Genomic DNA, 27,608 nt, shown 5'->3' on the forward strand with positions numbered 1-27,608 from the left:
CCCAGCGAAGGTCACTCATCCAGATTCCACACGCCCGGGTTCTGGCACTCTTAAGTGGTTTGTTGGTTTGCCTTTAAATACCATGTAATTAATGCAGGGAGAGAGGGAGGTCAGTTACAGGGCAGTGAGTCTACTGAAAAACGCAGTCCATCATCCCAAACTGACTTCAAAGCCAGTGCTGACCTGCTTGAGCTTCCCATCCCCTTGTCTCGGCAGGGCTCGTAACAATGTTATCACTTTTTAAAACATATGCCTAAACTAGTTCCTATTCTAGACAATTGGCAGGTGCCCAGTTAATAGATTATTCCACCAGACAGTTGAATGCATTGGCCATTGATCAAAAATGAGGTCACTGCAATCCTATGTGCTATAACTGGAAAAGCCTGATGAGAAACAACTGTATCTTTTTTAACAAATAGAAATCCATACTCCCATTTCCCTGAATTTGTCTTGCCTGATGCATAGTTCAGAAGCAAAGGAGGATTTTGTTTAAGGTCAAGTCGGTCTTGCTTTTCGGCCCCATATGTTGGGTTGTGTGAGTGTCCACGTATGTTTCACATCAGCAAATCCCCAACCGGATTCCAACTGACCTGCAGGAATGTCTGGCCAACACTGCCAGATCCCTGATCTTTCTCTCAAACCTGCACAGTCAGAAAGAACAGGTCAGGAGACTCTTCGTCCCAGCTATCTGGATCCTTGTTTACATTTTACTCACTGCGCTGTGGACACAGGTAATATGAAGCACATGTACTTTTCTCAAAAAAGAAAAAAGAAATCCGGAAACACAGAGCTGTTATCACCAGAGGCTGCAACGTCTTCCCAGCACATGGGCATTCGCAGACAAAGCTATCCCCGCTGACCTGCTGTGGGAAAGACACGCACTCTGATTTTACCACTGACCCAGCCGCACTCTTTTGTCCGGTATATAACGCCTCCCTAAGCATCTCCTTTCCTTGCAAACAAAAAAACCCTGGAGGAAAACTTTCAAAGCCACAGTTTCTTCTCAGTTGCAACCCTTCCTTCCTTCCTTCTTCCCAAGAAGGTCTGACTGGGCTTGCAAGCTGGCCCCACCCTGGGCTGGGCCTCCACACAGGCATTGTGCGATCCTCTGCCATTCTGTGCAGACAGAATACCTGCAAACTGCTGCCAACACAGGAAGGTCGGCGCCTCTCTGGAGGGAGGCCTGGGGAGTATCCATTGCCCAGGCGACTGCAGATAAGCAGCTAAGGGGCTAGGGTTCTCCATACCTCCATGTGGGTTTCAGAGCCTTTCTCTTGTACTTCTTTTACTGGTTTTGATTCATCCTTCATTCATTCACTTAGCAAACCTATTGAGCTCCTGCCCACAGCAAGCCCCGTGCTGGTGTTGGGGGACACAGAGTTGACTGAGATAAATTCCTGTCCTCAAGGCTCTCATGTTGCTGAGACAGGCCACTTGGGGAGCAACCCTGACACCTGGGACTCCTGGAACCCCCAGTGAAACCACCTTTCTACAATCCCAGTATCGATCCCACCAGTAGCGTCCCTTAGATCACGTCACCAGAGACAAAGCCAACAGAGGGTGAAAGCAACAGGAGCACGGTGTGGATCCACCAGCCCAACCTTACCTCCTGGGTTTCATCCCTCCCTTAGCACCAGCAAGGACTTCCAGACTCAGATTGTTTTTGGTCTTAAGAACTTTCTTGCCACAGCCAAGTGGCAGGCGGGACATGGTGACTGGCCTCTGTTGCGCTTGGACCAAGTGAATGAGTAAACTTTACAAGACTAAACCATCAATGCTACCCACTCTGGATCCTCCAAACACCTGCTCATTATCGGCATCTGCAATACAAGAAGAACCTACCTAGGTAGTAAATAACATACACATAATGGTGATTCACAAAGAGGAATGAGGGCACTAAGAGGAAGCATCCCAGGCCTGGCCAGAAACCCCCACCCAGTAGCTCATCCCAAGGGTCCAGCCAGGAATAGAGGCAGAGGGAAAGAGATCAGAACCAGAAAAAGAGGAAGGGGAAAAAGAGTCAGAAAGGGATGGGGAGAAAGAAAAAGGAAAAAAAACGAAACCAGAGAGGCCTAATAAAGGTTTGCAATGGTACTTGGGGCCGGGCACGTTGGCTCATGCCTATAATCCCAGCCCTTTGGGAGGCCAAGACAGGGGGATTGTTTGAGCCCAGGAGTTCGAGACCAGTCTGGGCAATATGGCGAAACCCCATCTCTACAAAAGACACAAAAATTAGCTGGGCATGGTGGTGCACAACTGTAGTCCCAGCTACTCAGGAGGCTGAGAAGTGGGAGAATCGCTTAAGGGGAACTCGAGGCTGCAGTGGGTCAAGATCACACCACTGCACTCTAGCCTGGGTGACAGAGTAAGACCCTGTCTCAGAAATTAAAAAAAAAAAAAAACAAAAAAAAGAAAAGAAAAGAAAAAAGAAATGCTACTTGGTGCTTCCCATCTCTTTCATTGTGGCCACAAATTCCAGCAGGTCTGCTGCCTCTTTAGGGGCCCTGTGATCCCTTTGTACTTCTGATTAACACAACCTTCCAAGGAATCATCCAAAAAAGGGGCAGAAATTCTCCGTGATGCTGGGGTCAGACTGCCTGAGACCAAGGATGCAGAGGGCTGGGGCCGAGCGGCTGGGCTCCCAAGCTGGCCTTACCCTGTGTGCTCCAGGAGGAGGTGCTGCTGAGGCCCTGTGGGCTGAACTAGGAGCGCCCCTGCCCGGCCGGACACCATTCCCCGCCTGACTTGGGACTTGAGTTTGGTCCTGAACTGAGCGTGTCTATGGCCTCTGTTCCTGGTGGCACTGGGGAGGTATGTTTTAGCCACCTCAGCTGCTGGTCCTCACAGTCCACACCTCATCTCCTGCTTTCCCTTCAAGAAGCTCACCCCTAATAGTTTTAACCAGGCATGAACGGGCCCAGCAGAGACTGGCAGGTTCTCACACCCCCTTGATCCGAAAGGAGAAAGGAAGCAGTAAGGAGTTCACCACCTTCCTCCAAGGGCACCCCAGAGCCAGCAGGTGCCAGGGAGCACCAGGGAAGCAGGAGCTTTGGAGTCAGGTGCCTCTGGGTTTCAATCCTGGATGAGCCATGGACTATGCAAACTCGAGAAAGTTGCATAACCTCTCTGGGACTTTGACTTCCCTGTCTGTAAAACTGCAATAACCATCTCACCCATCTCACTCAGTTGTTTCAAAGATAAATAATCTATGCAAAGTGCCTGACACAGAGTTGACGCTCCTTCCCAGTTCGTCGCACACATCCATATCCAAAACTAAGCAGATGTTTGCTGTACTTTTGGCCCTCAGCTGAGTGCAGGTCGAGTGGGAAACACAGGAGGAAAAGGAGTCAGTCCTTACATCAGGGGCTAACTGAAGAAGAGTTCCAGTCCCGGCCCTGAGCCCGTGCCCAGTGTAAACGGGATGACAGTCTTGTCTCCAGGGTGTTGCCAGCCTGAGCTCTGAGGTACTTGGCCTGGATTGCTTTGGTTTCCTCCACTGAGCCTGGGTGCCCATCTCTGCAGATAACAGAGCAGAGCCTGCATGAGTAGAGGCTGAAAGGCAAAGGTTCTCAACCCTGGCTGCACAGTAGCACCGGGAGCACTTGAAAATACAGATCACCAGGCCCACCCCAGAGTGCTGATTTACTTGGTCTGGGATGGAGCTTGGGATTCTTTTCTCCGCACCTGAGGCTTCCCTGGTGCTTCTGATGTGCAGACAGGGTTAAGAACCCCAGGGATGGAGGCCAGGCTGCGAAGCTGGGGCCCCCACTTAAACAGTTCATCAGCTATTCCGAGACTTTGTTCCTTTCTGCTGGGCCAGGAAAGGGGCTGGAGACTGAGGCCTGGGCTTTGAAGTTACTTCACCTCTCTAAGTCACTGTCCTGCTTCTTTGAGCAACCCAGCACACCTCCCTGCCACCGTCATCACGAAAGTCACATGAGAGCGTGCGGAAGGCCTTGCTGTGTAGCACCACCCACCCGCCAGCCCAGAAGCAGAGTGTGAACGCCAGGATCCCACAGCCATTTCACACAAAAGAGTGTTTTCTCTTAGTACCTCTGTGGGCAGCGAGGAAGGGTTGAGCCAGCTGTCCTGGGACGAGCCTTTCCAGCCATCAGAGGCCAGAAAACAAACAGTCAGAATCACTACTCCACACAGAGGCCATCCTGGGCACTGCAGGGCCCTTCCAGGCTGCCCTAGCTCACCGGAGCCCAGAAGACCCTTCCTGGCAAAGCCACGCAGATGCTCTTCCATCACGCGGCGAAGGGAGCCACAAGGGAGGCTCAGGGACACGCCCCGCTGGGAGGACACAATTCTGGTGATAGCTAACTGCTGGCTCTTCATCTCAGGAGGATAACAGAGCCCCAGCGAAGGGGGACCCAGGCAGGTGTTCCCCACGGGGGCGTGGAGGGCTCCCTCCAGGCACCCATGGATGAGCCATCCTCACCTGTCCAGGTAGAAGAGGCCGCTGAGTCAGGCCTCAGAGTCTTCCATGCAGTGTGTTCGCTCTTTGCACAAATATTTCCTGAATACCTACAACAGGCCAGCACCGTGGAAGGAAGACCCCAGGCCTGGCCCTCCGCAGCCACAGTGCAGGCCAGCTGAGAGGCCCAGAGAGCAGCCAAAACATCCATGTGTTCCCTGCATCCCGAATGGAACAGCCACCTGGGGAGATTCTGGGTGTGTTTCTGGGTAAAGAATATTAATTTTTAGCTTACCCACTTTGTATGTTTGGAATTTTGTCAGAGAGGTTTTTAAAAAAATATATAGAACAGTGAAAACGCCTCTTCTGGTAAATCAAATTCACTCAACAAATATGGCTCTTTCCGCTTCCAAACCAGCACACGCTGCCCAAGCATTTCGCCCAGCCCAGCGCTTCTACTGCTCCCACGCTGAGGGTGCTTCACCCCAGCCGTGACCACACCTCCGAGCTCTGGGCCACCATCTTCAGCTGACCTCTCATACTAGCCTCGCCATTTCCCCCACACCTGTTCCAGCTGCCATATTCCTCCCGAGTCCCAGAACATGAAGCCACCAGCCAGCCAGCCACGTGTCAGCCTTATCCCTTTTCCTGGCCTCACCCCATACCCCGCCCCCATCTCGTCTCTTTTCCACCCCAGAGGCCCTGCCCGGCTCTTTTGGGTTGCCGTAGCAGCCTCTCAAGTGAGTCCTGCCTCCTTTCTTCATCCCTATCCAAGGCCAGTTTCTGTACTGGGACCAGAGCAATCTTTCTAAAATGTGAACTTGAGTCAAGCCCCGCTGGGTGGCTGACAAAGCCTCTGCCTCCGTCCCCCTTAACAGCTCCCAGGGAATCTCCTCTAAAAAGTCTTTCCTGCCTCTCCGACTGCACGGGGAGTGCCAGGAGCTCCGGTGCCCTGTGCAAACCCCTCTCACACCACCTTCCCCACTCAGTAACTTTTCTGGGTCTTCCTTACACGAAGAACAGTTAAAATGAATGAAGTGCCATGACATGCACTAACATGGATAAATTGCAAAGATACGTTGGGTGAAAGAAAGCAAATTGCAAAATCATTCATTCACCTTTCAAATTATGTATCAAATGAAAGGATCCATGCAGTATGATACAATGTATATGAAATTTTCAAACACTAAACAATAGCAGACAGCACTTAGGGCCATCTACATATGGTAGAAAAATAAAAACACATGGGGAAGATGAGCCTCCGGACAGTGGTCCCTTGGGGGACAGGAGGGGGTCAGTGAAGGTACAGCTTAAACTACATCTGTAATACTTTATTTATTTTATGTTAAATAGAGCTCTGAAGCAAAACTGGCAAAATAATATCCATTAAATTCAGGTGGTGGAGAAATGAATATCTGTTACATTCTTTCCTATATACTTGGAAGTGTTCATCAGTACATTTTTAAACCTTTTTTTTTTTTTTTTGGAGACAGAGTCTCCCTCTATTGCCCAGGCTGGAGTGCAATGGCACAATCTTGGCTCACTGCAACCTCCGCCTCCTGGGTTCAAGAGATTCTCCTGCCTCAGCCTCCCAAGTAGCTGGAACTACAAGCATGCACCGCACCTGGCTAATTTTTATATTTTTCATAGAGACAGGGTTTCACCATGTTGGCCAGGCTGGTCTCAAACTCCTGACCTCAGGTCATCCACCCACCTCGGCCTCCCAAAGTGCTGGATTATAGACGTTAGACACTGTGCCCAGCCTTAAAAATTTTAACAAGGAACCAGAGTCCTAAATGTCCTCATTAAAGTCCCTGGTGGCCCGAGCAGACTGTTACAGCCCCTCACCCAAAGGATCTCCACGGGCCTTGGGCCTGGCAGCCATGCGCAGACAGTCAGGAAGGCAGCCTGGAGATGTAAATATGATTTTCATCCTTGTTTTTAACCAATGAGAAAACCAAGGCTCAGAACATCTAACGTGGCTCAAGACCACACAGGGGATCCGGGATTTTAGACCATGCCTTCTTCGTGTACAATTTCCCGAACTACTTCATCCAAGAGCAAGAACTTAGGTCCAACAGAGCATGGTGAAGAGAATTCCAGAATTAGAAGCAGAGCTGTATTCATATGCTTCATAAATCAGTGAATAAACATGTTTTGGGGGGAATTGTTCAGAAAGGGCCTGAATTGGAGATCCAACCAAATGGGTAATTAACTTAGGGATAGCCCATGTGGCTCTTTGAATGCAAACAGAATGGGTTTGGGTTTTGTCCTATAGCAATAGAAAGACACTGATGCTGTTTAAGCTGGAGAGTGACCGAGACAAAGTACTGTTGTAGGAAAACTGACCTGGCTTCAGTGCATAGGTGTCAGTCACCCTTAGGAAATGGCTGGGGACAACCAAAGGGAAGATCCTCAAGGGATAAATTTGGATTTGGACATTGTCTAAATGGCCCACAGAGGAAATGACATCTGCTGATCTAAGGTGAGAACTGTGGGGTTGTAAAGGATAGAAGAGCTTAAACTAGACAGAGAAATGAAAGTTCTTTTCCAGGTTTTCCAGGCTTGGGGAATGGTGATAGGCACTCAGATGATGAGCTGATTCTTGGCTTGTTGATTAACTGGTGAAAGGGCAGTTCGGGAAGAAGAGACTAAGTAAAGAGAGGAGTGAGAAATTCAGTTTTTTAAATTTTAAACTTGAATTCAAGATGGTGCCCAGACAGCCAGGTAGAAATCCGACAGGAGCTGGCGATATGAGAGCTATATTGAAGAAAGCTGGAGAAGCGGGGGAGAGGCACTGGTGCAGCAATGGTGGAAGTTTATTTCCGAGGAAAAAGGCACAAAAACAATGCTGTGATAGCAGAGGACTGAGCCCCGTGGCCTCCCTGCCCACATCAGGGAACAGGAAAACCAAGAAGAGAGCTAAGCCAGTGTTGCGTTGTGGAATAAATAGGAAGAGACCATTTCAAATTAGCATAGGTGGTCAACAGTGCAAAACGTTTCAAGAATAAGAAATGAGTCAAGGTCCGGGGGTTGAAGATCAGGAGATTATGGGCACCTGAGATAAAGGCATCTCAGCAGACAGCAGAGGCCGGCATGCTTGCCCCACCCCTTTTACAGCTCCAAAGCAGTGACCTTGTCCTCACAGCCAAGCACAAGCCCCCTCCCTCAGCCAGCAGAAGCAGCTCCTGTCTGCTACATTCAGCGTGAGATGGACCTGTGCCTGGCCTGGCCCAACTGACCCACTTCCCACAGATGGCAGAGTGCCATGGCAGGGCAGAGAGTGTGCAATGTGGGCTCTGGAGTGGAACCCTGTAGAGACCAGGCTACCGTCTTCCTAGATAACCAAAAACTTAAGCTTGGAGAGGCATGATTTCATTTTTAAAAGCAGAACATAGAATTCAAATGTGCCACATGTCACTTTATTTTCTAAAATGTATTTCCTCTATATTTGCCTGACTTCTATGGCAATAAAATCATTTTGGCATGACACTCATCTTACATAAATGAAAATATGAGCCAACAGAATGGCATTTTAGTAGCTTTAAGCCAAACAAATTCTTGAGAGGGTCTTGTTTAAATTAAGTTTTCATGCTATTTAGCTTTTTACAGTGAAGAAGCTCTGTGTCTTCAGAGAGCCTTATGCAATGATGCTTGTTTTTGGAAGGACAGGACAGGAGATGAAGAAAGGAAGAGGGGCCCAGGTTGCCAGGCTGCAGATCAAAAAGTCAGGAGATGAGGAAGTGAGGGCGATGAGGAGGACCCACTGTTATGGGAAGTTTGGAGATGAGATGAGAGACAAGACATAGAGTGAGGGTGACAGGGGAAGACAACTTGAGATGGAAGGACACACTGGAGGGAAGGGTGTGCCAGGGGAAAGCATCTGACGAATGACAGTCTGCACCTGACTATGAGGCTGCCAGCCCTTTCACCCACCTCCACTCTGCTCCCCGAACTGAGGCAGCTGGGCATGTCCCTGGCAGGAGATGAGAGAATTCTTCTCTGGAGAATATGACTATACCAGAGAAAGACCTGCAGAAACGAACATTTGCGAGACTTCCAATGAAACAACGCAGTTTGCCACCGATCACCCTACTGTGATGCCCACCTGTCACAACTGCCACCCACTCGGGTTGTGGATGGAACTCCCAATCAGCTCTGTGGTGCCTCATTACCAACAATGGATGGGCAGCCAAGGACTACCAGACATTTGGAGAAAGCTGGCAGCACCTGACAGGGAGAGCAAAACAAGATTGTAGAAAAAGAAATCTGGAAAAGAAAATAGGGAAATAGAAAGCAAAAACAGAGAAAGATTATAAATGATTCAAAGAAAAAAAAAATACAAGTGGGAATAAAATACAAAAAAAACCCTCATTAATGTTTCAAGAAAGGCAAATTAAAAGAAAAAGTTACATTTTTTTGCCCATCACATGACAGAAACTTGAAAAATTGAGCCCCTTCAATCTTTTCCAAGGTATGGGGAATCAGTAACTTTTAGCTTCTGTTAGTGGTCATTCAGAATGCAACAACTTTATTGGAAGGCAATCTTGTAGAACCTAACAAAGTTTTAAAAGTGTTTGACCTTTGTCCTGTGAATTCCATTTATAAGCAAAGATCCTGCAGCAATTAGCTCAAACTTTTGTACAGGATGTACACATCAGCAATATTTGTGACAGCAACAAACTGGAAAAATCTAAATACTCATCAGTGAGTTAATCTTTAAATGTAAAGTATTTTAAAACTCTAATATGGAATGGTATGTGGGTGTTTTAAAAGAATAGGAAATCCTAAATGTACTGACATTGAAGGATATCCATGATATGTTAAAGAGTGGGGAGTAGCAAAACAATGTGGAATTTAATTATACTTTTACAAAGAGCCGTGCTGCGTGTGTTTAGGTACAGGCACGTGCGCATGTGAGCTTGTGCATGTATAGAAAATAGACTGGGAAGCTATGTGCTGATCTGGAGTGGGAAAATGGAGTGAAGGGAAGAAACTTTCACTTTTCACTTGAAAAATTTCAGAATTTTTTTCATTTTTATGAAACAAAGACGTTGATTTTGTCTTTAAAATAAAAATAAAGAGAAAAATAAGTTTGACTTAAGTGTATTTATAACATTTTCCTGATTTTAAAATTAACTATTGTGGTTTTTAAATGTGCCTTCAAATTCTTTGACACTTTTCCATTGAAAAGGTGAAAATTAGGCCGGGCATGGTGGCTCAAGCCTGTAATCCCAGCACTTTGGGAGACAGAGGCAGGGGGATCACTTGAGGTCAGGAGTTCAAGACCAGCCTGGCCAACATGGTGATACCCTGTCTCTACTAAAAATATATAAATTACCCAGGCATGATGCCAAGTGCCTATAATCCCAGCTACTCCAGAGGCTGAGGCAGGAGAATCACCTGAACCTGGGAGGTGGCAGTTGCAGTGAGCTGAGATCCTGCCACTGCATTCCAGCCCAGGTGACAACCACAAAACTCCTTCTTTAAAAAAAAAAAAAAAAAAAAAAAAAAAAAGCTCTCATCTTCTCTGTTCTCTCTCTCTCTCTCTCCCTGTCTCTCTCTCTCTCTGATTGTTTGCTCTGGGAGAAGTCAGTTACCCCTTGTTTTAAGGATACTAAAACAGCTCTCAGGAAAGGACCACATGGACCACTGAGGCCTCCTAACAAGAAGCAATACCAACTTGCCAGTGAGATGCTCCAGCCCCAATTAAGCCTTCAGATGACCACAACCCCTGAGGACATCTGACTGAACCTCACCAGAGACTCTGATCCAGGGCCGCCAACCAAGTCACACCCAAATTACTGGCCCACAGAAAAGGCCAGAGATAACAAATGTTTCTTGTTATCTTATGCCACTAAATTTTGGGGTAATTTGTTTGACAATAATAGGTAACTAATACATGGACCAATCTCCCTCTGGAAAGAAGTGGAGAAACTGAGTGAAGGAGGAGACTTTCATTCTTTACTTTACTTTTTACATTTTTACATTATACATTATACATTTCAGGATTGTTTGGAATTGTTTCATTTTTTATATTTAAAGAAATGGGAAGAAATAAAGTTAGGCTTAAGTGTACTTTAAAAAAACTTTTTTTCTGATTTTAAAAGTAACACTGGTCAGGTGTGGTGGCTCACACCTATAATCCCAGCACTTTGTGAGACTGAGGCGGGTGGATCACCTGAAGTCAGGAGTTCGAGACCAGCCTTGCCAACATGGTGAAACACTGTCTCTACTAAAAATACAAAAATTAGTCAGATGTGATGGTGCATGCCTGTAATCCCAGCTACCTGGGAGGCTGAGGCAGAAGAATTGCTTGAACCCAGGAGATGGAGGTTGTAGTGAGCCAAGATTGCACCACTGTACTCCAGCCTGGGCAACAAGGGTGAAACTCTGTCTCAAAAACAAACCAAAAAAACCACTGGCAAAAAGGGACAAAGTTGGAGGATAGATGCTAACCAACTTTAAGACTTACTATAAAGCTGTAGTAATCAAGACAGTATGGTATTGGAGACAGAATAGACAAACAGAGCAATGGAAGAGAAAAGAGCCCAGAAACACACAAATACAGTCAACTGATATTTGACAAAAGCACAAAAGCAACTCAATGGAGACAGGAGAGTCTTTTCAACAACTGAAGCTGGAACAACTGGATATTCACGTGCCAAAAAACAAAAAACAAAAAACAAAAAACCCCAAATAATCAGGACACTCATCTTACACCCTTCACAAAATGTTAATTCAATCTGGATCATAGACCTAAATGTCAAACAAAACCTCTAGAATGAGAAAATCTAGGAGTTTAGCAAAGAGATTTTAGGTATAGCACACAAGGACCCAAGACATGATCCATGGAAAAACATTGATAAGATAGACTCCATTACAGTTTAAAACTTCTGCTCTGCAAAAGACACTGTTAAGAGAATGAAAGAACCCCAGACTGGGGAGAAAAAAATTGCAAAACACACATCTGATAAAGGGCTTGAATCCAAAATATACAAAGAACTCTTAAAACTCAATGGTGGCTGGGCATGGTGGCTCATGCCTATAATCCCAGCACTTTGGGAGGCCGAAGCAGGTGGATCTCTTGAGGCCAGGAGTTCAAGACCAGCCTGGCCAACATGGTGAAACCCCATCTCTGATAAAAATACAAAAAATTAGTCAGGTGTGATGATGTGCACCTGTAATCCCAGCAACTTGGGAGGCTGAGGCACAAGAATTTCTTAAACCCGGGAGGCAGAGGTTGCAGTGAGCCAAAATCATGCCACTGTACTGTACTCCAGCCTGGGTGACAGAGCAAGACCCTGTCTCAAAACAAAACAAAACAACTCAATGATAGGAAAAAAAAAAAAAAAAAACACCAGTTTTTTAAAAGGGCAAAAGATCTTGACAAACACTTCACCAAAGGTAATACACAGATGGCAAACAAGCATAAAAAACACGCTCAATATCATATGTCATTAGGGAATTGCAAATTAAAACAATGATGCGCTATTACTGGGCATCTACTAGAATTACTGAAAAACAAAAACAAAAAAAAAAACTGATAATACCAAATGCTGATGAGGATGTGGAGCAACAGGAACTCTCATTCATTGTTAGTGGGAATGCAAAATGGTACAGCCACTTTAGAAGACAGTTTGGCAGTTTCTTGCAAACATAGTCTTACCATATGCTCCAACAATGATGCATCTAGGTGTTTATCCAAATGAATTAAAAATGTATCCTCACAAAAACCTGAACATGGATGTTTATATCAGTTTTATTCATAATTGCCAAAAACTGGAGGTAACCAAGATGTCCTTCAGTGGGTGAATGGATAAACTGTGCTACATCCAGTTTCTTTTTATTCAGCAATAAAAGGAAATGAGTTATCAAGCCAGAAAAAGACATGGAGGAATCTTAAGTGCATATTACTAGTGAAAGAAGCCAAACTGAAAATGCTACATACTGTATGGTTCCAACTATACAACATTCTGGAAAAGGCAAAACTATGGAAACAGTAAAAAGATCAGTGGTTGCCAGAAGTTGGGAAGCATTAAGAGGCAAGGCACAGGGAATTTTTAAGTCAGTGAAACTCATCTGTATGATGCTGTAATGTTGCATACATAACATTGTACATTGTCAAAATCCATAGACTGTGTAACGATGAATGAACCCTAAACTATTAGCAATAACATATCAATATTGGTTCATCACTTCCCGTCAATGTACCACATTAATACAAGATATTAATAATAGGGGAAACTGTGGTGGGGGAGGGAGAAAAGGGGTATGTGGGAACTTTTGTACTATTTGCTTAATTTTCCATAAACCTAAAACTGCTCTAAAAGTAAATCTATTAATTAAAAAAAATATAGTAACATTGGTCAATGGAAGGAAAAGTAGAAATAAAATAATTTAGCCACATAGAATCTCAACAGAAAGATAGTCACTCTTAGGCATAGTTCCTTCCAGTCTTTTTTTCAAATGTCTATGTATATGTCCTCATTTTTTAAGAGTTGAAATCACTCTGCTAAATTCATTCTGAAGGTTTATAGTTTGGTTTCAGTTTGGATTTTTAACCACAAAGAAAATATCCCATATGAAACATCAGTGATACCAAAAACAGATTCTTGAGGGGCCAGTTGCTATGGGAATGACTGAAAATAAATTTCATTTCACACTACACTCTACTAATGTATTGACCAGAAGGAAGGAAAAATATTTGGAGTAACTTAGAAGAGCAGCCAAGAAAACTTCTAATCAAGAAGAAGGAAAATACATCAGGCTAGTGTGAGGTTTCAAAGAAGCCAGTAGTATCGCCTTGCAATTTAACTAATTAAGCTCTTCCAGCAACTGTGTCACTGGAGGGGGAAGTACCAGGAATCAGGGACCCTGAGTGGACTCTGTCTTTCCTTCACTGACAGTCTGATGGGCCAAAGGCCAGCAATCTCCCTCCATATATGGGCCATCTCTGCAGGGTGGTACACGGCCAGGAAAAAAAAAAAAAAATCACCGTTTCCTTCCTGGAGATGCGTCAAATATTTAGCAAGCTGCAAGGCCTGGGCTCCAGGTGATCAGCATGGACATCACATTGGCCCCGAGCAAAGAGTGGGCCCCAGGGTTAACCCTTTAGGTGCCGGATCATTGGGCCGTCTGAAGGTTCCTGGGGAGGGACCAGGATGCCAGAGGGTAGGGGATACTCAGGGAGTTCAGAGGAGTGACAATTTTCCAACAGAAGATTTTAACATGCTCAGAAGTACTAAGGCCAGATGAGTGGATGCCAACCAAATGCTGACCTTCCCACAACCAACGTTTTTCTAAAAGACAGGATTGTGTAGAGGCACATCGGGGTGGCCTCCAAAGGGAAAAGCAGAGTTGCTGTCACAGAAAGTCACCGTGCCATCGTGCAAAAACAGGCCCCGCTTCTCACCTCGGGGAACAGCTTTAGCATCAAACAGATCTCGCTAAATAATATATATATATTTTTATGTAGTAGAGACAGGGTTTCACCACGTTGGTCAGGCTGGTCTCAAACTCCTGACTTCAGGTGATCCACCTGCCTCGGCCTCCCAAAGTGCTGGGATTACAGGCGTGAGCCACCGTGCCTGGCCTGGTTTTTTTAATAGCAAGAAAACAAAAGGACACATAGAAAATGTGCTAGGCGACGTCTGTGTGAAGAGGAGCTTCCAACCTCATGAAGCTGCTCTAAGACATACCCGCTCACCTGATCCAGGAACAGCCCACAGCAATTGTAGGTAAAGCCTATGGGGTTAGGGGGAGATGGGGTTGGCAAATTCACCCTACAAACATCTATAAAGCAGTGAAGATCTATAAGGCCACATACTGGACTCCGAAAGGCTTACCTGGGTCCAGGTGGGTGAAAGAACCCACCACAAAGTCCAGTGTGGACACGGCCAGCAGGAACAGCAACAGCAGCTGGAGGCGGATTATCCATTTGACACCCGCGAGGTTAATGCCCAGCAAGGCCAGAAGCACCGCAACTGAAATTCCTCGCACAGCCCAGATATTCCTGAGGTCCAGCAAATCCGAGATGGATTCAGCAAAGCCGGTGATGTACATGGCCCCTGCAACACACTGACACGCGATTCCAGGTAGAAGAGTCAGCAGGACAGAAAGGCATGGGCCCACAGGCAGAACCACTCAGCGCTGAGAACTCTGCACCCCCATCGGATGCGCTCACTGGCACCAAGGCTCAGCGTCTGGGACCAGCACAGGGTTAAAGCAGCCCTTCCCACCTGTGAACTTGCCTCAGGCCCCATTTCTGCTTGTCTACATCTCAACTAAAGAATGAAGGAGGAACCCAAGCTGAGAGCCGGCTGTCAGTGGTAACAAAGATGAAAAGACTATGGGAGGAAGAAGATGGGACACTGGGCCAAAGAGGCCTCCAGATTTCTCGGTCGGAGTTATTCAAGTACTAAATATAGAACAAGAACACACAGGAGGTCCCATCTACAGAGCCTTAAAAGGGCACTGCAGTAAACCAGACTTTTCTTCATTTCTCTGTAGGTCAGTATTATTTTTAAAATTATCTAAAACTTAGCAATAGAAAAAAAAAGTGAGTGGCACATCTTTTTCAATGTCATATGTGACAAAGGCTGCCCAAGGACTATCTAGGTGAATGTACTTCATTGTACTTGCTATTTGCTGTTGATTAAATGCATTATATGCCCCAGATTTAATAAAGTTGCATGTTACCTTATGGATTTTTTCCAGTACAGATGCAAATAACTTCTGTCCAGTGGAACATATAACCCAAAAGATAAGGATTTGTTGTCCTGTAAGATATTAGCTGGTTTTCTATCTAACCCATCAATCTTATCCTAACATTTATTTATTCAACTGCCTAACTATGAATTTACAAATTTGACCTCTATCCACCCAGCATCCTTCACAACTGCTCTTTAACATCTTATTGGCTCCTCTATTAATTCATAAATAAAATCCCTGGTCCAGGTGAGGCTTCCTATGAATATTTGTTATATAATCTTTTTTAAAAAATAAAAATGAAATGAAATCCTTGGCACATGTTTTTCTTATATTTGCCTGAGTGTCATGATTTTATCTTTTAGGAAATACTTGAAAGATCATTTCAAATTAAATTGTTGAAAATAACATCAGTCTCACTTTTCCTAATTCCTCAGCCTCAGCCTCCTTCTCTCCTCGGGTTTGTCCTTCACTGCCCCCAGGGCCAGCTGGACACTCTTATCACTGTAGCCCTGCCCTTGCCATTCTCTGGGAACAAATTCTATTAGGGCCTCATGCATTCAAGTCCCTCCTTTTCCATGAATTCCTCAACCTCCTTTTCTGAATAAATAGTAAGCAAACTGCTAGGGCCATACAATTAATTATCTGGTTCCATATTCTATTATCATGTCATGCACATAAGTTTGTCTGCTTACCCCACCACCAAGAATGCAACTATCTTAAAAAATTGTTTATGCTGATTGTACCTCTTCAAGTACTTGCATTTGCTAAGTATGTTGCAAACATTCGATAAATATTTTGTGATATGCTGATCATATAAAAGGTGCTCTGGGAAGCAGGCTCCATGAGTTCCAGCACTTTCATGTAAAGGCAAGAGAGTAATACAACTTCTGGATTTGAGAGGAGCTTGTGAACAAAGCCCCATTCTTCAGTGAGATCAGCTCACTTTGCAACTAGGCACATGTCCTGTTTGTCAGCATCCCCCAAATTTACACACAGCTTAACAGTTATTCCAGCATCCCATAATGACAAACATTTCTATCCATATTAGGGTGAGGTGGAAAGCCCAAGAAATGTGAAGGAATTACAATCATTTCTGAGAGAGAGAGAAAGAGAAAGAGAGAGAGAGAGACTAATGTTTTCCTGCATTCATCTCAGAACTCAAACTTCCTCTTTACTAAACACCAAGAGTGTGATGTGTGATAGTGAGGTTATTTCATCAGTATTTGGCCAGGTCAACAGGACTCTTCATGGTCAAAATTATCTGAGCAAAAGAAAGAAAAGAAATGACAAAAATGTAGCAATGAATACCATTAATATGGGCACCATTTTCCCAGGTACCTGATGTCTCTGACATGCAGAGGATGATGCCATGGGACCATTTGCATCTGAAGCTTCCAAATTGATTTTTTTTTCCTAGCAGCAGAACAATTTGCTCATGCAAAGTGAGCCAAGCTGTAAATGCTGCCTTTTGTTCCCAGTAACTCCAGTGGATCTCATCTTTCTGGTTTGTATCTAAAATTGCTTTTTAGCCCAAAGATGCCAGCAACAGGGGATGGGGCAGGGTAGGGGGCAGGGGAAGCTCCTCAGGAGGCTTGTAAGGGCATGGTGGTTAGGAGCATGAACTGCGAAGCCAAAATATCTAAGGCCAAATCCTAGCTGACTTGGGAAAGCGTTTTAACCTCTCCATGAAACACAGATAATGATAGTAACCTTCAGAAGGTTACTGTAAGAACTAAATGAGATGATTTATGTAAAGTCCTAGAACAATATCTGACTGATAGAGTTGTAGAAACAATAGCTACCACCTGTAATCCCAGCACTTTGGGAGACCAAGGTGAGCAGATCACCTAAGGCCAGAAGTTTGAGACTAGCCTGGGCAATGTGGTGAAACTCCATCTCTACTAAAACTAAAAATAAGCTGGGCGCAGTGGTGCGCACCTGTAGTCCCAGCTACTTGGGAGGCTGAGGTAGGAAAATCACTTGAACCCAGGAGACAGAGGTTGCAGAAAGCCGAGATCACGCCACTGCACTCCAGCCTGGGCAGAAAATAATAATAATAATAATAGCTACCATCATTATCATTATGACTTTGTTATTATTCACAGCTGAAGAAGAGGAAGCAGCAGCTAGCTGTGAATATCATAAGATACTTTGTTGATGCTAAATAGATGGTGGCACCATCACTGGAAATTTGCAATATAAGTTGTAAATAAGGATGCTTGAAACCAAAGAGACTTACTTTAAGGAAAGCAATAACAGCCCAAAATTAAACCATCTTCTCAAAATGAGTCTGGGGGTAGAAATGAATGAGGGACCAGAAAAACAATAGAGAAAATCAGCAAACCAATAATTAGTTCTTGGTAGACACACCTTTATCCAGACTGATCAAGAAAAAAGAAACAGACGATTATTTAAAGTAGGAATGAAAGGGGAGACATTACCACCAACCTTACAAAAATAAAAAGGATTATAAGAAAATCCATAGACAAGTAATATGCCAGTGCATTAGATAACCTACATGAAGCGAACAAATTCATGGCCAGGTGTGGTGGCTTATGCCTGTAATCCCAGCACTTTGGGAGGTTGAGGCGGGCGGATTACCTCAGATCGGGAGTTCAAGACCAGCCTGACCAACATGGAGAAACCCCGTCTCTACTGAAAATACAAAATTAGCTGGGCATGGTGGCGCATGCCTGTAATCCCAGCTACTCGGGAGGCTGAGGCAGGAGAATTGCTTGAACCCGGGAGGCAGAGATTGTGGTGAGCTGAGATCACACCATTGCACTCCAGCCTGGGAGGCAAGAGCAAAACTCTGTCTCAAAAAAACAAAACAAAAAAACTCCCAGATTAAAAAAAAGAAGAAGAAGAAAGAAAAGAAATAGACAAAATCCTAGAAAGATACAAACTATCAAAACTGAATCAAGAAGAAGTAGAAAATCAGAATATGCCTATATAAGTAAAGAGATTCCATTAGTAACCAAAAAAGTTTCTATCAAAAAAAAACCCAGGACCAGATGGCTTCATGGCAAAATTCTACCATATGTTTAAAGAATTAACACCAACCCTTCACAAATTCCTCCAAAAAATAGAGAAGGAGGCAACACCTTCCAACTCACTCTGTGAGGCCAGAATTAGCCTGACACCAAAACCAGACAAAGAATCACAAGGAAACTACAGACCAGTATTCCTCATGAATATATACACGAAAATCCTCCACAAAATGTTAACAAACCAAATTCGGCAATTTATAAAAAGGATTACACAGTAACCACACCCTGATCAGGGACTCCCGGCCTGCGTCAGCTAAAAGCACAGGCACTCCAGAGACAGTGACCAGGGGGACTCTAATGTTTGGGACCAAGGCCCAAGTGGAAAGGCGGCAAAACAGCTGGGATGCTGGTGCAATGGTGTCTCAGGCTGTGGCTGCCAGTGCTTAGAAAACATCTTATTTGTGAACATCTTTTTTCCAAATCAGCCCACATAAGGAGGACTCTTAGCAGCCCAGCTCCCTCTCTTTGTCCAGGGGTGTTCACGCCGGTGTCCACCCATGGCATCTGCTTCTAGAGGCTCACTTGGTGTCTGCACCGAGAGGGGGAAAGCAGGACTTTGCCTACCTTGCAGCCTGGTTGGCTATAAAATAGCAGAGAAGTAAAAAAAAAATATATACACACACACACACACACACACACACACCCCCCAAATCCCCAGGGTAATAAAGTAAACTGACCATTTATTACTCCCCTTTCCAACTACTATACTTAAAGAACTTTCTGCAGTCAAGGCAAGTGCTTTTTAAGAGTGCAGAGGCCATCCATTTGCCTTCCCTGCACCGTCCTAGACACACACGCACCCCCACCACCCACACATGCACACACGCGGCTCTGTGCCGTTCGAGAATCAGATGTATTTATGCTGAAGCACCCTGCTCCTGCTGCCTAAAAATAAAAGAAACAAAACCGATGCTTTCTCTGGGGAGATTCTTGCACACTCTTACTTAGACAAATTCTTCTCTTTAAACTGTTTTTTCAACCACCCACCACCATTTGCACTCTCATAAAAGCCGTTTTCAATCCAAGAAATGCTGACAAAGAACTACTTCTTAATGTCTGTACTTTGTTCCCTCAGCATTAAGTCACCATGCCTGTGTTTTAGCTAAAAAAGCCTTAGGATTTCCCCCTACTCGCTTGTTTTCGGAGTGCCTTCGTCCATTCTGATGAAGCAGGCTCCTCATTAACATTCTTCCTCTCAGACCGGGCGTCCACACAAGGGGCTGCCGGCCTCCCTGTAAAGGCCACCCAAGCTATCAAATGCTGTCGGGGAGCTCCAGCTCATTTGAGAAGTGCCTGCTTCTAGCAAAGCCCTTTGGCACAGGCAAAATACCTGCTTTCAGTAAAAAAGCACCCCAGGGCCCAGGCCACCTGGCTGCCACTCGGGCTTCAGCCACTGTCATACATGCTGGTCCCCAGATTGAACAGCGAGAATGTGCTGGCCAGGCCCTGCCCCGCGGTCACATCAGGCATCCCAGAGGCGGGAGTGGCAGAGGGAAAGGAGTGCTGGACTAACGGATCAGGCCCCAGATGGTGACTTGGCTCTCTGCTGAGTTCCCCTCAGAGCCCCAGCCTGCTCGTCTGTCACATGGGGCAATCGTCCCCACCCTCGCCTCTCACCAGGTCAAGTGAGGAAATGGACAAGAAAGCGGCAGAGGGCCAGGCAGGGGAAGTGTCCCGGGCGCGGGTCTCACCTGGCCAAACACATAGAGCAGCCCGATGGTGCCTCCCGTCTGCCCACCCAGGACCGAGGAGATCATGGAGTAGACGCCACCGCTGCCGATGCTGCTGCGCTCCCCGACACCAATGCCAGACAGCACCGTGACGAGGGCCACCAGGACGACGAAGGACACCAGGAACATGCCCAGGAGCACTCCCGTGTTTCCCTGCAGCAGAATAGCAAGGAGCGAGACTAGGTTAGGCGAGAAGGCCCCGCCAGCTCCCTGCTGGGAGCACTGACCACCTCCCCTCCTCCCACAGCATTGAAATGGGGCCGGGGGTGGGGGCACAGAGTCAGGACAACTAAAAAGGACAAAGCAAGCACCACAAGAGCCAAGGCCAGGAAGCAGTTCTAACTGAAGGGAAGCGTCCTGGCTGCAAATTCTTCAATGACTCTCGCACTCTACTCGCACTGTAGAGTACAGTCAGAGCTGCCAATGCCCCCACAAGGTGCCTCCTAATCTCACTTTGTGCCTAACATGCAGCGGCAAGTTCTCTCCCCACTCCCACCCTTCCCTATGCTGACTCCCTGCCTGGAAGCGCTCTCCTGCTCATTCTCTATCTTTGTCAGGTTAACTGCAGCATATCCTTTAGGCCTGTGTTTAGGATTTCTCACCAGGAAGCTGGCCCTGTAACCCTTTCTCTGGGCTCCTCCAGTGCCGGGGCTTAGTGCTTTTCACAGGACTTGCCAAACTGAGTCTGTTTCCAAGCCGGTTTTGACGTCTAGGCTGTGAGCTCCAGGCGAGGATGGCATGGTTTAGATGTTTGGATTTGGATCCCCTCCAAATCTCAGGTCAAAATGTGATCCCACTGTTGGAGGTGGGGCCTGGTGGGAGGTGTTTGGGTCATGGGGGTGGACCCCTTGTGAACGGCTTGGTGTCCTCCCACAGTAATGGGGGAGTTCTCACTCTGTTCGTTCGCAGGAGAGCTGGTTGTTTAAAAGAGGCTGGCACCTCTCTTGCCTTCTGTCTGGCTATGTGGCACGCCTGCTCCCTCATCACCTTCCCCCATGAGTGAAAGCTTTCTGAGGCCTCACCAGATGCAGATGCTGGTGCCATGCTTCTTGTACAGTCTGCAGAACTGTGAGCTAAATAAACCTCTTTTCTTTATAAATTAGCCTCAGGTATTCCTTTATAGCAATGCAACATGGACTAATACGGAGCAGGATCATGTTTTCTTCCCCTTCATATTCTCAGTGCTTAGCATAACCTCCACAAAATAGGTGTTCATTAAATGCTTGTTGAGCGAATAAACAAACACATGCACGCCTGGAGATGAACACATGTAGATAGACACATTTCAGTGTGAAAAGCAAGAGTTCCTGAGAGGAAATGGACACAGCACATCTAAGAAGGAGCTGTAATGTCACATATTTTGCAATAGGAAGCAAGGAAGACTCCTGATAGTCAAGACTCCACGTGTTGCAGGTGCTGGAGAGAGAACTAGGAGTGAGCAGAGCCAGTTCAAGAGCTGGGTGACCTAACATGAGCTGGAAAATTGCCCTGGAAGTCAGTTGTACTCTGTTCCAGTGTTCATAATATAATGCTCAGGGGCTCCACTGCTGATCTGAGACCCACCCTGGCTGTGGTTAAGGCTGAACCCTGAGCTGAGGATCTGAGTGTGGCATAGAATGAGAGCTTAGGAAGATCTGACCTTGCCCAGACTTCTTATGGGGGCTAAGAATCCTGTACATCCCACTATAAAGGAGTTTATATCTCCCGAAATTTGCCCATGTAATGGTTAATTTTATATGTCAACTTGGCTAGACTATGGCAACTAACGTTTAGTCAAACACTAGTCTCAATGTTGCTGTAAAAGTGATTTTCAGATGTGATTAATATTTACTATCAGTTGACCTTAATTAAGTAAAGGAGATTACCCTCCATAGTATGGGTGGGCCTTATCTAATCAGTTGAAGGCCTTACAAGCAAAGACTGGTTTCCTAAAGAAGAATGAATTCTGCCTCCAGGCTGCAACACAGAAGTTCTTCCTGCATTTCCAGCCTTCAGACTCAAGACTGCAGCATCAATCCTTACCTGCTAATATATACCTGATATACTTACATCTCCTGCTGGCATTGGCCTGTTTCTCTGGAGAATCCTGACTAGTAGATTCAACACCTTGAATGGCCTCCTCTCTTTCGCCCATCTAGTCCAGCTCACCCTTCAAAGCCTGGCTCAACCACATCTCCTCCAGGAAGCCTTCCTGGACACCTCAGTGACTGCAGCACTCATAGCCTGTTCCACCCCAAGGGACTTAATGCTGTTTTGAGAACTCTCCTAATGTGATATCTACCCATCATGGTTGTTAGCTCATGAGGCGGGGCGGGGAGGAGAAGAGGGGATGAGGCCCCAGGCCATGTCTTGTCTTTTGTAATCCCATTGGCACTAAGGAGTGCTTGGCCCACAGCAGGCGCTCAGCCATGTTTAGATGGTGACTGGCTTGCCTTTTGTTCTGCACACCTGTGTGGTCTACTGAAGTCCCACTGCATGAGATGGCACTGTGTGTGGGACTGAGAACACCTGCTTCAGGCACACATCTGCTTGGAAGGTCCTAGGATGCTTTTGCATAAGACTTAAAGAAGAGGCCTTTTGTTCCTTCTACAGAGGGAGATGAACTGACCCCCAGGATCTCACACAGCAGAGTGCATCCTAGGCGATCCATCCCTAGAGGTAGGCGGCCCACACCTATGACCAAGCATCCTCATGCACAGTCTTACCCACAGGGTTGCGGTACAGTGGGGGAAGGCAACCATGTGGGCAGGCCCAAGATGAAGTGAAGAATACCAGGAAAACTACAGAGGGCCACAAGCTGGAGGCAAAATTGCCATCAATGATCTCTCCGACCCATCTGGAGTCCTGCCCATGATGACCCCGACTTCTGTGCTCCTATTCCACAGTTAAATCTACAGCGTGAGGTTTCCATCGCAACCTCAGAAGCCTATGTTCGTAGGATGCTCATTTAACAAGCAATGCTAGCTATTCACAGTGCTTGCTTCTGTTTCATGTTTCAGGAGTATCTGTGCTTCAGGAATCTGTGGCCTGCACTGTAGAATGCCAAGAGGGGCAGAGCTTTCCTGTCTCAGGCCCGTGAGAGGCCCCAGGCCACTAGCTCAGCACTCACCACCAGCCAGCCTGTCCTCAGGAAGAGCACAACCCCAAAGATGTTGATCATGCAGGATGTGAACACACCATCCCAGGTCCCAAACAGCACAGGCTCCCACACGAACAGCTGGCTCTTCCACCAGGGCTGGGGCTGGGCCAGGGCCTCCTGCAAACAGAACACACAGAAATCAGCTGAGGGGAGGGCCAGGGATAGCATGGGGAGGGAGTGAGAGTGGAACAGGAGGAGGGAGGTCGGAGAACTCAGCTTAAAAACAATCCTGTCTTATTGTGCCAGGGCAAGTGTGTGTGTATACACACATGCACACACACACACACACACACACATATCCTGAAGCATACCTCTACAAAAGGGTCACTGTTCTCTCATAACAACAGTGATTCCCGTACCCACATGTAGCAGAGACTCATTGTTCACAAACCTAGTCCTTTACCTCTAGTCATCATTCAAGTAGCCAGGGAGTCAGGTAGACTCCCAGCCCCTTTGCGGGAGGTGGAGCTGTGGCTGTGTGACTGAGTTCCAGCCCATGGAATGCGGGCAGAAGCACTAGATGATGCTTCTAAGTGAGTGTAAGATTCTGGGTTTCACCTCCTGGGGCTCATGGTCATGAGCCCTCTTCATCCTCCAGTCCTAGCAGGGACAGCAGCTTCCGGCAGTTACTAACCTATGGCCAACCTTACTGGGTGCTCTTTGTTCCTTCAGCCCTTCTAACACCTCTGCAATCAGCCCTGTCGATGAGATTCCCTGTTTAAAATGACTGGAGTTATTTCTGTTTTCCTGACTGAGCACTGATACCAGTGATCTCTGCTGATACCCCAGGATTCTACAGCATTATTGGACAATTGTTTGGAATCAGAGGCGAATAACACATCAACAGATTCCTTGCTCGTTTTTCCAATTCACAAATAACAAAGGCACTTATAAACACTCAAATGGAAACCCTTTACTAAAAAAACCATAACTTTGTGGACATACTAAAATGATCTTAAACAAAACCAGTAGCAACTCACACTGTGAACGCTCTTATGTAGATCTGGCAATTAATCTAAACTCAGGCATGAACAGAGTCTTCCAGTGACGGCAAACGACTACAGGAGTGATTACTGTTCTCAGCTGGGTTGGGTGGGTGGGGAGAGGGAGGCATCCAAAGCTAGGAGTCACCATGTGCAATGATTCTGGACCAGTGAGCAAATGTTATCCATAAACACAATAAAAAGGCAGAAAAATCAAGAGTTTAGGGGAAAATCTAAGATCCAGAGTCCACGGGGCATGGCTGCTGAATGGTTGAGAACAATGGGTGCGCCCAGGATCTAGGACCAAAGGCTGAGGCCAACGGCACATGCTCAAAACCAAAAGGGAGGATCCCAGCTCCTCTTCCACCTCCTGTATCACACACACATCCACAGATCAAGAAGGGGCCTCGAGAAATACTCAGGGATCTCAATTCAGCCACATGGGACTGTTGAGTCCGGGGACCCCTTGTGTCCCCATCAGTCTCCAACTCTGTAAGCTTCATTTATGCATGTACATGACTGCTTGCCTGTCCTTCGCAAACCACAAATGAGCAATCTCCTGAAAGTCAATAAATGTCAGAACAGTCCTCGGGGTTCGGAACAAACACTCTGCCAGTCTAGGCTTGCCCTTGAGCAAATGGTACCAAAGGACCTGTCTGGGGAATGCAGGATTGTTTCCCAGGATCCTAATCTCGAAATTCAGGATAGGTCCCAACTTCCTGTCTCTGCTTGTGTTCCACTTCCTATCGTGTCTTGTTACAGGCCTACCGTTCCTCAGTAATAACAGTGACTCTCAGCAACAGAAAGACTAATACTATAGAGAGTGCCATCAGGAGCCCTCTGCTCTGCTCCTCACAGCAGCCCTGTGAGGCAGGCAGGAAGGGGGCCCCGCTGAGGGCTGAGGAGACGGAGGCTGAGAGAAGAAACCTGACGGCCCGATCTCACAGCTAGGGCTTCTCACAGCCAGGGCTTCCCCTAGCACTTGCAAGATCTGTGATTTTCCCTGCACCACACTCAGCTAAACATTACTTGCCCTTTTTGCCCCTAAATTTAAGTCTTTCGGGTTTCAAATTCTAACACTCTGGACTTTGCATAACAGCAAATACATCTGCCTTAACCATGAATGCCTTTGTGATGATAGAAACCTTATTCCTCTTTCATGCGCGCCTTCATTTTCCCACTCTGAAGGCTGGTTTGCATATGCGTTTGTTTACCTGCTGGTGTATGAAAAGCCTTTCATTTCCTTGATCTTACTGGACTAGTGAATCAGCCTCAAGGGTAGAAACTTAGAGCAGGTAGAAACTTCAGGAAACCCTTTACCCAGAGAATGAAAATATAACTGACTGAAAATGGGTTTGGTGACTGAGCCCTGGCAGCTTGTTTCAGGATATTTAGGGGTGTGTGCCTACCTTTTCGCACCGAGTGACAAAAAAATATAACTAAGTCTTCCCACAGTCTGCTCATCAGAGACTGGGTGGGAAGAGCGTAGGTTTGACCCCAAGGGAGTAACCCTGATGTTCTTGAGAGAAAGAGACAGACACTACGGAAGCTCAGCAAGGAGAGAGAAAGAAGGAAAAAGAAGAAACCAAAACAGAGAGAAAGGGGAAGAGGATGAGATGGAAAGCCCCAGAATAAAATACCAAATAGTCCCCCAAGGGATATTTCCCAGATGCCACACTGCCTCCCAGGCATCCGCATAGAAGTAGCAACTTGGGGCTGGGTGCAGTGGCTCATGCCCGTAATCCTAGCACTTTGGGAGGCAGAGGTGGGTGGATCACTTGAGGTCAGGAGTTCGAGACCAGCCTGGTTAACATGGTGAAACCCCATCTCTGCTAAAAATTACAAAAATTAGCCAGGCGTGGTGGTGCGTGCCTGTAGTCCCAGCTACTCGGGAGGCTGAGGCATGAGAATCACTTGAACCCAGGAGGCGGAGGTTGCTGTGAGCCGAGATTGCACCACTGCACTCCAGGCTGGGTGACAGAGTGAGACCCTGTCTCAAAAAAAGAAGTAGCAGCTTGTGTGTCTCCGCTCTTCTCACAGGTCCCTTGTCCAGCCTCGCCACATTTGTGACGCCATTCAGACTTTAGCTAGTGCCCAGAGCTCGCCTCTCGGGAGAGGACTGGCTGGAGAACTCAAAGCGGCTCCCTTGCATCATGAGAGCTCTGGCTCTGTCCTGCGTGCTCTCCCGTTCTCTTCAGCTCCTGTTCTGACAGGCTGAGGGGCAGGGCCACAGTCTGCAGTACGGGCAGACACGCAACAGGAGGACAGAACGTCAGCTCCCCTCCACATACACACAAAGTACTGGATTCTCCTGAGTCTGCATCCCCAACTCCTTCCCCTAAGGCAGAAGGAAGGAACGCCTCACCCCAAATAGGCCCTCCCGCAAAGTCCACGCTAAGATTCTCTGAGTGCCACCACCCAGTCATTTCTGTTGCCCAGGGGAGGAAGGGATGGAAGGGCTGGGGTGATGGTTGCTGAAGGTTAGGCCAGTTCTAGGCTCTCTTGTGAAACACCAGGAGAGAGGTCTGGTCCCAGCCATGGGTTGCTCTCTTTAGGACCTAGTGTCCCAGATTTGGGCCCCAGTCATCAATTCCAGCATAACATGCATCCCATTCAACATCCTATTACATAGACATAATGGGCTGGGGAAATGGAATGTCCCCTATACTCAGCACTGGGTCTTTTGCGAAGTAGAGATAGAGGATAAGGGGGATAAGAAAAGCAAGGGGCAAATCGGTCCCTCAGAAAGGGCAGAGGCATAAAACATGCCTGAGGGCAAGAGTCCTCTCCTCCCTGAAGACCCTCAGCCTGGCAGGGCCAGCTTGACAGGTTCCAGGGGTGTGGCGACTTGGCGCCTGGCCCAGGATGATCCCTCTGCCATGCTCCTCCTTGCTAGGGTCTTCCTACCCAAGCACCCAGGACAAGAAGCCAGACTCCTGTCTGTCTGAGCCTGGGGGCCTGCGCCCCATGCTGGAAAAACCATGACTGCTTGGTGGGTGTTTTTAGTTCAGAAGGGGAAGTCGTTCTCCTGTGAATAATCTCCATACTTGAGCAAGGTGGGGGGCAGGTTGAGGGGGATAGGGGGTTGTCTAGAAAGGCAGGGAAGTTGCACCTGAGTGGGAAGTATCTCAATCCTGCATCCAGCAAGCAGCTGAGTAAGAGGCTGGAAAGTTCTGCCAGAGGCAGTGACTTGAGCTCAGCCCCAGAAGCCTTTTGCCTCAGTCACCAGCTAAGTCTTCATGAACGCATTTGAAATGTGAGATGACACCTTTTCTCCCTTCTGGGAGCTGGAGGAAAAGCAATCAGTTGAGAAATTCTGCTTCTGTCCATGCAGGTCAGGGGTAGGTCAAAGCAAGACCTGGCCTGCCCCTTTCTCTCAAAGTGCACCTGCAGAGACTGGTTCCACCTGGATTACACACACATGCAAACCAGCAGATGGCTTCCTCAAAGTTAATTATTGGATTATTAATTAAACATCAGAGAATATGCCCAAGCTGCTGCTGAACTGCAATCCAATGGGCAGACTGAGGAGCCTCATTCCTTTCCCCTGCCTCTGAACCGGCCCCATGTGCT

At 46.8% G+C, this 27,608-nt stretch overlaps 1 protein-coding gene across 1 annotated transcript in view; it reads right to left on the minus strand.

Annotated features, from left to right (window-relative positions):
- The window catches only part of SLC12A8 (solute carrier family 12 member 8), a 127,488-nt gene that overhangs the window by 82,415 nt on the left and 17,465 nt on the right, over window positions 1–27,608 (minus strand). The window contains exons 3-5 of the mRNA XM_025376334.1: window positions 23,023–23,169; window positions 19,875–20,066; window positions 14,269–14,500 (exon numbers count right to left, since the gene is read on the minus strand). Of these exons, the coding sequence (XP_025232119.1) occupies window positions 14,269–14,500; window positions 19,875–20,066; window positions 23,023–23,169 (571 nt within the window). The remainder of the gene's footprint in view (window positions 1–14,268; window positions 14,501–19,874; window positions 20,067–23,022; window positions 23,170–27,608) is intronic.

This window comes from Theropithecus gelada, chromosome 2 (assembly GCF_003255815.1).
Source record: "Theropithecus gelada isolate Dixy chromosome 2, Tgel_1.0, whole genome shotgun sequence".
In the NCBI taxonomy this organism is placed as follows: domain Eukaryota; kingdom Metazoa; phylum Chordata; class Mammalia; order Primates; family Cercopithecidae; genus Theropithecus; species Theropithecus gelada.